This window comes from Cupressus sempervirens, chromosome 6, assembly GCF_028749045.1.
Source record: "Cupressus sempervirens isolate cs-2001-9-10 chromosome 6, ASM2874904v1, whole genome shotgun sequence".
NCBI lineage: Eukaryota > Viridiplantae > Streptophyta > Pinopsida > Cupressales > Cupressaceae > Cupressus > Cupressus sempervirens.
The window spans coordinates 555774985-555788723 of record NC_143123.1 but is presented as its reverse complement, the minus strand read 5'-3'; the positions used below and the strand labels follow the sequence as shown (position 1 = coordinate 555788723).

At 34.6% G+C, this 13739-nt stretch overlaps 1 protein-coding gene across 1 annotated transcript; it reads right to left on the bottom strand.

Annotated features, from left to right (window-relative positions):
- Positions 1-9111: 9111 nt before the first annotated feature.
- Positions 9112-11295, bottom strand: LOC149553463 (pectinesterase-like). The gene is made up of 2 exons (XM_089788912.1): positions 10179-11295; positions 9112-10076 (listed from the first exon to the last, which is right to left on the bottom strand). Exons 1-2 carry the CDS (start codon positions 11185-11187, stop codon positions 9385-9387), a joined length of 1701 nt encoding a protein of 566 aa, XP_089645038.1. The 5' UTR covers positions 11188-11295; the 3' UTR covers positions 9112-9384.
- Between the last annotated feature and the right edge of the window lie 2444 nt (positions 11296-13739).

The following is a 13739-nucleotide window of genomic DNA, read 5'->3' as shown; positions in this document are numbered from 1 at the left end:
GATATGCTACCCCTAAAATTTCAATTGCAAACACTAAAATATAGGAAGGGCCACTTGAAGGTGCCAGGGAGAAAGATAACAGTCATATTCACTATATACCCAACTCCAAGCATGTACTATCTATCGTATGTCAATACTATATGGGATGGGTAGCCATTCACAAGAGTTGGGGATGTAAACCATGTAATCAAATATTAATAGAAATTCTCTCACAAGAAAGGGGAAAATGTCTCTACTAGGGATGTCCACAAGTACTTAATCATGTTAAGGTGCTTGTGGATGTCCATCAAGTACCTGGTACTTTCAAGGAGCTAGAGGATGGTTGCATGCCTTTCCCAAACAAAAAGGTACCTATTTGTAATAATAAATATTATTATTTAATTTCTGTGGCCTAGCCCATGAAACTTTCCTAGTTTCTTTTCTAACCAAACAAAATTCCTATGTTTTGATATTTCTTTATGTTTGGGGGTTGTGTCTGTTCTATGGGTGATACTAGTACTAGTAACATGAATTGTTTGGAAGGGGATGAATAGTGGTGGGGCTGATGAAGAACATAGGGTGGAGATCTTTTGGTACTTTTCATTTTTCCTTGCATTATTTTTTAACCACAAAATTAATTTAAAATATTTTTGTAAAATATAGACACTCACACCACCAAATTTTGATACAGGCAATAATATGTCTATAAAAATTATCTATCCAGTAACTTTGAACATAAATTTTTTCTCTAGAGTGGTATTAAAATTTTGAATGCATTTCTATTAGGATGATTTTTTGATCATATACGAAATGTACATTATGTAATTTCTCATGATTGTATTATATCTAGAAGCTTCCTAGATGCATTTTTCTTGTTTGTTAAAGTGAGAAGAAAAGCCCAGAGATATACTTGTACACATGCTAAGGCATGTCAAATAGTAAAATTCATTACAACAAATTTTTACATATTAACTTATAAATGAATACCCACCTACATATATATTTAGAAGTAGAGATGTCAATTGTACATCATAAACATGAAATGCATAAACATTCATACATATTAAGATACATGTGGTTGAACTCTATAATCAATGTTACACATAGTCATTGGAGAAAAGGCAAAGGAATTAAATGATTTATTTTCTAACCTTGTAATACAAAATCAAATGCTAAACTTATATTAAATGAAATCAAATGTATTATTTTACTAAAATTTTGTAAAATGCAAATTGAAACAACCATACAAAAATTTGTAGAATGTCATCAAGATGAATCAATGATATCTTTATTTTATCACATAGAGCTAAACAAATATTTTTTGGAGTACTTAAATGTTTTGATTCTTTGATATTCTTGTTAACTGTGCTACTATTCTTAGTCAATACTTTCTTTTCTATAACATCTACTCAAATTTCTTGTCCCTTGAAGGCTATATACTAGCATCCAAAAAACTCACTCGAGTTGTCATCTACTTTTTCATATCCACTACTAGTTTATGATTTACCAACAATTGTTACCTACTTTATAAGTTCTAATCATCTCACATGAGCACCTCTAAGGATCCCAAGGATAAATCTATTCTCACTTTTGATCTCCTAAATCCAACTAGTTTTATTATGCATCCTCTTTGGATATGAAGCAGATCATCTGAGACATTTTTGTTTGAATAATATTTTTTAATTAACTAGAATTCTTATTTCTCATATTTATTATCTAAATAATTAGTAAATTGATCAATTTCAGTGTGCCAAATAAAGTTCACAATTTCAATTGATTGTCTTCTCTATTAGAGTCAAGATTTGATTTTTTTTAATCTTCTTCAAAGTAGTTAATAATAGAGACCTCTCTAAGAGTATCATATGCTAAATTAATCATAGGCTATCATGCACCACCTATGTCCAATGTGGAACTAGATCCAATGATGTTGTGTGCTTGCACTCAATTTATTTGGAATGACTGTAATTACTCCAATGAGGCAACTTATAACAATCATGTTTGAAAGTAGAGTCAGATCTCTTGTGTTTTTGAATTTACTAATATATAGACTATCACTATTGCAATGTGGATAAAGGAACACATTTCCTTTGACATGTTTTTATGTTATCCAATGATGATTATGTTTGATTTTTTGTAAGGTAATAAGAAGGGTATGTCAAAATATGGCCCATCTGTCGCTGATTTAAATATAGTGTCATGCTCCAGAAAAAAAAATTAAGAAATGGATACTCTAATTTAAAATTATTTTTCCTAAATGCTTTTTCATACTTTATCATTGAAGGGCAATAGGTTTGCAATCATTCTCTAGCATGTAAGTTGCATTGGTCAATTGCTAAAGTATTCACACTTAATGTCAATAGTAGCATCAAAACTCATTGTTACTAACTCATCACTAAAAAATTAAAATAACTAATGAGCACAATTTTGTGGAAATGTGGTGAACTTTTGATTTGTTATAAACTCAATGTTTACTCTCCTATTATTGGCATAAAGCTTATAGTAGAAACTATAAGTTTGATATTATTAATTTCCAAAACTTAACAAATCAAATGGAGGTGTATGTTATGAATGTTTGCTAATTAATTTATCATACATATTTTCAATAGGAAAAGTTTGATGAGCAATATAATTGGTAAAATGGAAAAGACATAAAAATTTTGTCCAATGGAAAATTTAGTCCAAGAAGTCTACTAGAGAACCAATACCAACTTAAACCAATAAAGTATAGTAGAGGACTTTGATAGACTTGTTATGTTGTGACTTCATTGTGCAGTTTGTTGTTTCTCTTCAATGTTTCATTAGCTTTTTTTCATTTGCTAGCATATTATAGAGATATCATCACATTTCATGTGGCAACTACTTTAGGGGATCCAATTAAGGAAGGGAAAACTCTAGGATATTGTATGATTAACTCATTTAATGATAATTATTTTTGTGCACTCCAAATGCCAAGTAAGACTCAACAAACTTGTGTAACATGGGACTACTTTATGGTCATGTGGGTGATCTATATTGGAAGCAGTCCTTCAAATTACAAGGCTGGTTCCCTTTAACAAAGTCTTAAACTAACTCTTGATAAGAAATGGAATGAAAAATAGTACTAGCTTATGAGGTGATTCATGGATCATCAAATTTGATAATCTAGTCACAATCTAATCTAAAATATTTATACTTTTCACAACCCCATGTGGTACAAATACTACATGAGCATTTCATATAAAGGTATTGTTTCTTGTATGAAGGAAAACTATGTTTTGACAACTCCAAACTAAGTGAAAAATACAATGTATGACCTATACTATAAATTTATGTACCATAATGAACAAGAACATAAACAAGGAAAAAAGTTTGTTGTCTTATTGAATTAGAAAGGATATTATACATCAACTCAAAATGAGTTACAAGACAACCTTTCTATGTTGCATGCATGATAAAAGTTTAAAGAACCAAAAAGTTACAAGGCCTTTGATATTCTTTTAAGGAAAAACATGCCTCAAATCAGGTCCATAGTTGGCTTCTTCGCCAAATTAGTCATTTCCTTTGATGTTTCCTTGTATGAATAGTAGGAAATGGAAACTTCTGCTTCTTACTGAATTCAAAAAATTTGACTCTAACTTTGTGCTCCCTAAAAATTAGGACTTGATTCTAACAAAATAACTACCCATCACATTTTAAATTTCAAATTTCAAATCTAGGATTTTTTGCATTCCCAAAATCTAAATACCTTTATACTAATCTTTAAGAACCATAAAACTAGGCTCCATTGACAATTGAATCATGGAAATAAAAAAGAGTCCCTTAAGCTGATATGACACTGCTCTATAATTTTATTATCAGTTACTTGTATTTCTGCACAATGATAACAAAGCTCCTCATGTTGATAACCACTTATAATATTTTTAAGAGTGAATACAGTTCATGACTATATTACCCCCAATGGACAATCAACCATTTCATTAGGTCGATTATTGCTCTACCTTTGACATTGTTGTTTATTGGGTTTGGTATATTCTTTACACTTTGTTATTAATTTTTGGAAAAGGCTAAACAAAGATATAAGACCATGACTATCACACTTATTAGGTCAGTGTTTCCTTCAAGATTGTTTCTCATGATACCTTCATATATCATATTCTTGATTGTCACATGTCAACTTGGCATGTCAAATATCTTCATTTTATTGTATAATGGCTTTGACCTATAACTAAATCATTCTTTCTAGTTTGTAATATGCCCTTCATGGTGATTATCTGGTGGTTCTACAATCTCTACTATTACTGGGACTTTCATCACATGCTTTTTGGCTGAGTCTTGACATTTGCACCCTAAACTTGTCCTTAGAATATTTTTATGAACTTCATTCTATAACAAACCTAACTTGTAGATACTAAAAAATAACTATTGCTTATATTAGCATTTAGTCATATACTATGCACTCTCAATGGCACCACTGCTTGTAAGTCTACCACATCCCCTAAACATGACCTACCACTCTTAAAAAATCTCTTTTTGAGGGATGTCAGTTGATGTTTCTCTTTTACCTTGTCAAAGCTCATACACAACCTCAATAAATTTTTATCTACCTATTGAATTATCTCCTTTGCTGACACTCGATCACAGTGCTTGCCACTATTATAAATTGATGCATCATTGACAAAAGTCTGTTACTTATTTTTCTATATTTTTTCATTGTATTAAAAGCATGATGACTACTCCTTATTGATTTCATGCACTAGTACTAATTAGATGGTCACCATTATCATCAATTGATAATCTTTTCTACCTTTATGACTATTTGACCCTATAGTTAAAGCTTGTGTTGAGATGATTGTCATGTAACAATCTTCTCTGCCTCTGATTATTTAGCCTGTAGGTGATGCTCATTTTGAGATGACTATCATAAACATTGTTTTTGTGTTGCCCTACAAATTGTTGCTCCTCTAACATTCACAAATTAGTGTTTTTGGCATGTTGTTCACTTGACCCATCTTGTTCTCATGAAAAGTTGTTTCTTAGCTATGACCTTGTTTGAAAAAAATGATGGGACTCTTAAATTTTTCTCATAGATTTGAATCATTGTTCCTTGTACCTCCATTTCTCCTCACTTGCATGGTGCTTTATATTTGTATTGTGCTCTAGCAGTCCTTCACGACTTCTTGTTGACTACTCTGTTATAGTGGTTTTACCTTTGATAGTCTTTATAATGAACCAATTTAAGGCTCTGAATATGGTTATTAAGAATAATGCTACAGTCTTTTCTGGTCATTCATGTCTACCAGTTAAAATAACTACCTTGATGCTTTACTGATCATTGTCCTTTACATGCTACTACATCATTGATTTAGATTAAAGTTAATTCACACTGTTAACATACTTCAATACCATCATAATAGTGTGGTTATCATTTTTTTGTCATTGTTATTTATACATCTCTTTTAGACCCTTTCCATGCTCACTATACCAATCTTCAATACTATTATAATAACCTCATAGGTGTAATACCCCAAAATTGGCTCATTGCCATGTTAACCAATTCCGATCTATTCTGATCAAATCTAAAGTCATGTTCTACTAAGCAAATTCTTTTTCTGATTTTTGCTACTTGACTTAATTGCCAAATGCAGAAAACCCTAAATCTGCATTAATCAGACTACCTATTTAATTCCTAAGGATTGACTCGTATTAGTCACATTAAACCTATTTGATTAATATTTAATTTAATTTGAAGTTTTTGTACTTTAATTAAATTATATCCTAAGGCTAATGTACTAAGGAATTAAAAATATTTAATTTAATAACTATGTCCACTTTAATTAATTGAATGAAATTATTCAATTAAATGAAAAGAGCATTTATGAGGTCATATCCCACTTTATTAAATAAAATAATATCTTCAGAATCTTCTCTTAAGTTCTAAAATGGAAACTCTAAGTGAACTACCTCTTGAATTGGAAGCAATCTAGTTAACTTGTTCTTACACTCATAAAAAGTTCAGTTAACTACTCATCACACTCAGATCTAAAATAATTAACTTCACCTGAACAAGGAAGTTTCCATTTTAAATGAATCTTCTCTCTAGTCTTAATCATCCATCTAAATTGATCCTGACCATTGATCAATTCCTAGATTCTATTTAAGGGACTCTCAATCCCTCATTACAGAGGTTAGGTTTTGATGATATTGAATTGTGGTCAAATTGAATACTCATTTTCATAGCTCTCATATATGCTTTTCCTTAGTATTTTAATGGAATCTAGATTAATATTACATATATCTAGCTTAATTTCTTTTATTGTTTAATATAATAAATTGCACATCATATAGGTTACTTGCATATTCATACTTTGCATAAATCCTTCATTCTAGAAAGGTCTAGTTGCCTGCATCTCATTCTAAGAGTACATAGGAAAAATCCTTCTAGTTAGAAGGAAATAGGTTGCATTGTCAGACCTCTTGGATGAATTATCCCATATTCATTCCAGGATGAATCCACATAAAATGACCATATTGAAGTGTAGTTGAAAGATCTAAGGCCTCATTTTCACGTATACATTTTTGGCACCCACCTTGCGATCGATAAAAACAATTTTTGTGGCCTCATTTGTCTTAATTTCTATGATGAGATGATGGTTTCCTTTTAGGAGATCAATATCTTTAGAAAGGATGAGTCTAGATTGATTAAGCTGAGTCGGTGATTAACATGTTCTACGTGTTTGGGTGAGAAACTAAGGTAGAGGAGTATGCTCTTTCCCCTTGAGGGAAATCAAAAACTTTGACCCTTATGTTCGAACCACTAGTCCGAGTCAATCCTTCAGAGGGCCTACTGGAGTGATCCAACCTTTGGGAATGACCCAACTGAGCACACTCCTTTAGCTGAAGATTCCAACTCACTATAATAAAGAAGCTTTGTAGAGCGAAAGACTCCAAAGCTATATTAATTTATTCCTCTTGATTCTTGATATCACATATCAAGGGGAAGCTCTGTCTGTTGCATTGGTCAGTCCCAACCCAAGTCTTGCTAAGCAAGTGTGTGCACTCTCAGATGCTGGTGTGGGCTACTGGTCTCAACTTCGCTTGCAAAGCCACCAGGGATTGATACAAAAGGAAGCCAAGTAAAAAACCTTTTAGTTAGAGGCTACTCGGTTCACCTCTAAAAGGAGGCATAATCTTTCTGCAAGGAGGGGGAAGAATCTCTCCTATAGAACTCACCATAGGCATGCTACTAGGTGTTGGAAGGTGGTATACATGCTTGACCCCTGCCACAAGGGTGTTCACTTAGCGTATATGTTATTGAGCCCTTTGAATACACCAAAAACATGGGCACCCTCTACGGGGTGACACGGCTGTATCAGGTGCACACATGTGTATAAGTTGTGGAACAAAGGTTTTTCCTTCTCTAACATTTTCTATTTCTAGGGGTAAAGCATGTTTGTTATTGAATCTTAAAGATGTCCAAACCTACTTAAACAAAATTAAAGTCAAGACTCTGTTGTCCCTCTGAGTTGCTTTGCCCTCAGTTGGATTGTATTCAACTATTGCTTGCTTCCCATGTCATGTTGAAAACACTTTGTCTTACTTGAAACCCAATGCTATTTCACAATCTAAAAATCAACCTTGCAATCTATCTGATACCTCTCAAACATGCCAACAATCTATCCAAACAGTCTGAAACTATCAAACTCTCTTCAAAGTTTAATTCTATTATCTATCTAGTCTCAAATTTTGCGCAGAATTTTGCAAGATTTTGCACAAGCCCCATTTGTCTTGTCACTTCTTCACAATAGTTTATCTAGATCTTCGCACGAGAACTTACATATCTCCGCATGACACCTTGCTAATAGTCTTATGTTTGTCTACCAAAACCTATGACTTCTTCGCTGGGCCATAAGTTAACATATTCAATAATAGAGAAGGAAATCTTCTAAATTAAAAATTTAATGAGCTTGCACTTTTACCTTTTAAAGATGACAAGATGAATGTGAAAACAATATGAAAAAAAATCATGAATTTCAAGGGAAAAAAATAAAATCTTTTTAAGGCTTGAAATTAAAGAAAATAGTAAGACTTCAACAAAAAATATTCTGGTGTCTTCTTTTATTCTACTTCAATTATTTTCCTTTTAAGATTTCATGAGAAAAATATGGAAAATGAACAAATTATGCAAAGAAATCATTTTAACAATATAATGTTTATAATAATTTTAAATAATATAGTATAGGAATATAATAGAGAGGGAAATTATCTAAAATAAGAAATTTAATAAGTTGTCACTTTTAGCTTGTAATGATGAAAGGATAAATGTAAAAAGAAGATAAAAACAAAATCATGAGTTTCAAAGGAAAAAAGATGCAATCTTTCTAAGGCTTGAAACAAAAGAAAATAGTAAGGCTTTGATCAAAAATATGCAACAATCATTGCTATGTCATGGGACATTATATCACAATGCTAGCCCTCATAATTTAAATACCCTCTCCACCAAAAATAAATGCATGTAGATTATTTACATTTTCTTGAGTGGTAAAATGTTAGATTGACAATGTTTTTATAATATGGAATGGAAGTTTTAATCTTATTTTTCCCGCACAACGATCAATAGCTTCATTGTAAGACTCTAATGATCCTCCTAAAAACCACCTTTAAGGTGCAAAATGATTCTTTATATATGAATAATGATGTAAAATATCTTAATCAATTTTTTTGTCTTTCAAAGAGATTAACATAGCATTGATCTAGAAACAATTAATGAATCACATTTAATTTTTCTTATTTTCCTTGTAACATATTTCTTACATAATCTATGTATTATACTAATTATATCACTTCATTTTGTCATGATTAACTGTGTAACAAATCATATAAATAAATTTTAATTAGAAATAAATAAGACTATTCATATTTTTTATTTGACAATAGAATTACAAAGCTTGACCGATTGTCAATCCATAATTCTACAAATTAGAATAGGGAAAGAAAACAAAAACATGTAACAAATTTTAATTATATATTTAAATTAGAAGATGGTAAATAAAGCAAAATTTTCACTGAATTCCAGCAATGAATGGAGTAGAGATGAAGTTTTAATCATTCTTCAATGTTTCGTAAATAAAGAATATGTACTTTCCGAACAACGTGTAGAAAATTGTAATTAAAGCATTTATTTTCTATTTAGAAAAAAATAAAGACATTCGTTTTCATTAATTCCATATTGATGTGCCTTCCATGTTATTCCCCGAACCGCCGCAAGAACAGGGAACGAAGGTTTCATTACACTGTTTACAAGTGGCTGATTGCTGCGATGGGGCGAGCAAATTATTGGGCGAGGTTTACACCATAAAAAGAATATATAAAAGAAACAAAAGAATAGCGGTAAGCAGATCTATGATCGTAGTAAAGGCCGCCTATAATCTAGAGGCCGGAAGTGTAAGCGACTCCCGTAGCTGGAATCCATGAAGCCCCCGAGATGAGCTGAGCAACGGTGAACTTGGCTGCTTCGGTGGCGCTGCTGATGATGTGAAACCCGGGCCAGCTCACACGCTTCGCAGTTCCCGCGCCGCCTCCGGTGTTGGCGTATTCGCCGTAGTACAATGTGCTCAGCGCGAAGTTCCCGTCCCACTCCAACCATCCGGCAGGGTCGATGTGATCTCCGAGAGTGGACTGCATAAACACCGTGCGAGAGTATTCCTTCCACGGCCTCCCCAGAAACGTCTGGACGGACCCTTTCACTGCCTCCAGATCAGAAGACGCCGTCACTGCGCATTTCTGGATGGAAATCCCCGTGTTCTCGTTGGGGTCGGTTCTTCCCTGGGCGGTAATCGTGTTCTTCTGGCCGCTCATGGGACGCCGGGCGATGATGTTGCTGTTCTGTATCACCACCGCAGCGTTGCCGAAGATGAAATCCACGGTGCCGTAGATGTCCACCTCGCGGTAGAATTGGCGGAGTGAGTAGACATACAATGTGTCTTGGTACCCTTTTATGCCGCACCTGTACACCGCTGATCTGTCTGACCCCACTCGGAGTGCCACGGCCTGGTGCTTCGCTGCACCCGCGGTGTTCTCGAACGTCATATCCCTTGCGATGAATCCGTTGCCAGAAACAGCTGCACACAATATGGATAAAAATCAATCACATACAATCATTTGAAGGGTGAATTGATCTTAGACTGTATCTATTCAATATGGAGTGGGTAGTGGAGTCTTACCGACAGTTGCAGATTTGAAGGTGGTGAAGCCGTCTTGGACGCTCTTGCTTCCACTCACCACGGTTTTATCCTTCCCGTCTCCCACCAACATCAGATTCGTGATCTTTTTCAATATGTCGATGTTCTCCTTGTATGTTCCCGCCTTGATGTAGAGGATGTATCTCGTCCCGCTATTCTGAGGCGCGGCGCTGATTGCTTGGGCGATTGTTCGGTAATTGCCGGAACCGTCTTGTGCGACCACCGCGTTCGCTTGGCTGGCCGGGCTTGACGCCTGCAACAGCTTCCGATCTCCCCCCGACAGCCATTCGGGAAACCCATCTCCGTTGTCGTTGGCGTTTGAGGATAGCAGGCGGCGATTGTTAATGGTCTTGGTGGCTGGCAAATTGGAGAGCTTGTACATGGACAGCGAGTTGCTGACGAGCTCAGACAAGTTCACAGCCCTGGACGACATGAGAGCCCTGATGGGATTTGTGGCGCTCAAATTGAGATCACGGAATCCGTTCAAGCAGGTCTCCTGATTTGTGAGAGCAGCGCTGAGCCAAACGGGGGAGTCAGAGGCGTTGTGAGAGCAGACGTTGAGACGATGGATGGTGTCTTCGAAGAGCTCCAGACAATCGCTCCACGCCGCGCGCTCTCTCTTGTTCATCGTGTTGTTTTGGAGAGTGAGAGTGAAGTTGTGGGCTTTTTGAGCTCTTTGCAGGCTCACCTGGAAGGCGAGGTTGGTGAGATCCTCCAGCTTGGCGGTGTGATAAGCAGGATACGAAGACATGGACGAGATGCATCGCTCGGGATAGCGGGCCTTGCTACACGCCGAGCTCGCCACTTTGGACACACTTCTCCAAGAATGACGATTGTCATGATGTTGGTTGCTGTCGTTTGAGGCTACAGAGGCAACACACACCAGTGCGGCAATAGCCAGAATTGATGTCAGAGCAATTACTACACCTCTGCTTCTCGAGGTTTCTGCTTTCTCCACTCCAACTTTGGCATAACCATGACTATTCTTCATGTTGCAGGGGCAAGCCAATGCTGAATTCAGGCGAGGATATATAGATTTTAGATTGCAAGGGGGAAAAGTACTTGCTTAGAGCTTTGCAATGGACGGTTTGAATCTCCAGTGAGCAAAGCATCGCAATTTATAGGATGGGATTACGTAAATTGGTCAGTCTGTCTCGGCGGACAGTTTTGAAACGATTACTCCGCGGGTGCCGCCATGAAACGTTCCCAATTGATGCTTGTCGTGGATTTGTTTCTCCTTTTCTTTTTAACCTCAATCGCAACACTATTATTGTCAAATTCAACAGCCTCGCGGAGAACACCATATTCGTCAGAATCTCGTGCCGCCAAATATAAAGGCAATTGCATTGAACGTTGGTTTCTCATTTCAATTAGACTGCATCACGCTGACGGCATTCGCTTGTACTTTGATATTCCACGAACGCAAGCTTGCAATATAATTAAGTTGACCTTAGATTAAGCATATTAGCGTCCAGTTTAAAGTCATGCTTTCCTTCCACAATTATTAGCCTTGGTCGGGTTATGGAACACTTCTCAAACAGTTGTTTTTCTAAATTTAACTTCTTGGTCAGCCCATTACCGCGTATAAAGTTTATATTCAGCCGCAGAAATTAGGAAAGCAAATTGAACACTATCGAATTTGCTTTCGCAGCTCCCGCTTCTAGATTCTGTTTACTTTTCTATCTCTATTCATTAGGTTGAATGGTATAAGCAAAAAGTTTTCGGCTACGTTAACGACATAAAATCTATTTGATCGTATTTCTTAATGTATCTCCTTTCATAAATGCACATCTGTTGTTTCTAGTGATGAATAGATTTATTAGTTAGAGGTAAAAAAATATATTTAAAATTGTTAAAATTATTAAGTTTATTCAAGAAGTCTAGATATCTAGATGTTGCTAAGTTCAAATTTTCTTCTAAAAATATAAAATCTATTCAAAGTGCTTCAATTTCAATAATTTATATTAGAATAAGATAATAGACTTGATTTTTAAGATCATTTAAAATAAATTGTTCAAGTTTTAGTATTAATAAATATAAAAGTCATATTTTTTTTGTGAAAATAATATCATTAAAGTTATTTTTATATGATATAAATTTCAAGAATACATTTGGATAGCTTTACATTTATTTTAGTTTTGCGTCAAACAATTGTAGTTCAATTAGTTCAATATTAAAACATAGATAGATCAATATAAATATATTTAACTATCTCATTAGAAACTTTTGCATAAGCTTGTTATAGTGACTTGTTTATTCTTTATTAGTAACATGTTTTTCATTTAAGAGGATACCATCATATTTAACGATAAATAATTTTGATAGAAGAATTGGAATAAAGATACGAGATAAAATCTTAGTTTGAAGCCTTAGCTTGTCCATATAAATCATTGCTCACATATCATATTAGAGTTGGACTAATGCCAAACACTTATAGTGTGACCTAATAGGGATATTAGAAATAATGCGATTCCAAATTGATGATGGATTGTCTATACATGCACCAACAATCTGGCTGGTAGAGCACTTTCATAGCAAATGGAAGGACCCCAATTTGAGTCCTAGATGGTCCAAAATGGGGCAATAACATGGTATAGAATTAGTAGAGAAATCTAGTGGGAAATGAAAGGTCTTAGGTTCAAATCATAGCTAGTCAATATGAGCCATCTAATTAATATTCTAATCTAGGACCTCTCTTTTAATGCAAGAATGATCTATTAATTAATTGATCATAAGACCTTTAAAATTGCTACTAGAGTTCTCTGCCAATTGAACTACCAGCTAGTCCACGATCGATTACTAGATATGACTTATTTGCAATACTCCTCTTAAACCACACTATAGGCACTTAAGACTCTTATCATACTTGTAACACCATATGTTAAGATACCCCTGATATGAATGAACTAAGAATCAAACTTAGGACCTTCTCTATAGATGGAATGACCAGCCCTTTATAACGATCCCATCATCAATCCAAACATAAATTATTTTCAGAAAAGATTAATAAAAACAATAATAATAATAATTTTGCATTTTTACTTTAACGATTGTATTTTATTTGTGCTATCATTTTCGTCACACCCAAAATCTTTGTTATTCAAATTTTACTGGATAATTTTATTTCGTCCAACGATAAGATATAAAAGAGTTGGAAAGGCGTGAAATTCTAACTTTGAATTTTGGCTAGATTGAGAAAGCCACGTCAAGCATGCACCGTTACCTAGTTAAGTCCATTCATTATACCTTATTTTATTGCAAATTATTCTCGTTATTGATGTCACTTAAATGTGTTTTCGTAGAAGACTTTGTTTTCACCCATTTTATTCATGTCCAGATGCTTACCCGGGTCAAACATTAATAGCCGCTTTGTCTAGATTTGATCGAACCTTAATTCTTTTTAGTCTAGACAACCTAAGTAATCAATAGCGTTGTAATTATCACGTGTTTCAAATAAAGACAATACATGCAAATCCATGCACCCACCATCAAACCATTCAACCACACCTTTATCAAAAAGGCTTGCTACCAGACGGAACGGCT

What these genes read in the sequence shown, in the direction of transcription:
- LOC149553463 (XM_089788912.1), bottom strand. Translation starts at nt 11,187, where the DNA reads ATGAAGAATAGTCATGGTTATGCCAAAGTTGGAGTGGAGAAAGCAGAA. An exon ending in CTTCAAATCTGCAACTGTCG is followed by an intron (nt 10,077 to 10,178) that starts GTAAGACTCCAC and finishes TATTGTGTGCAG; the next exon opens with CTGTTTCTGGCAACGGATTC.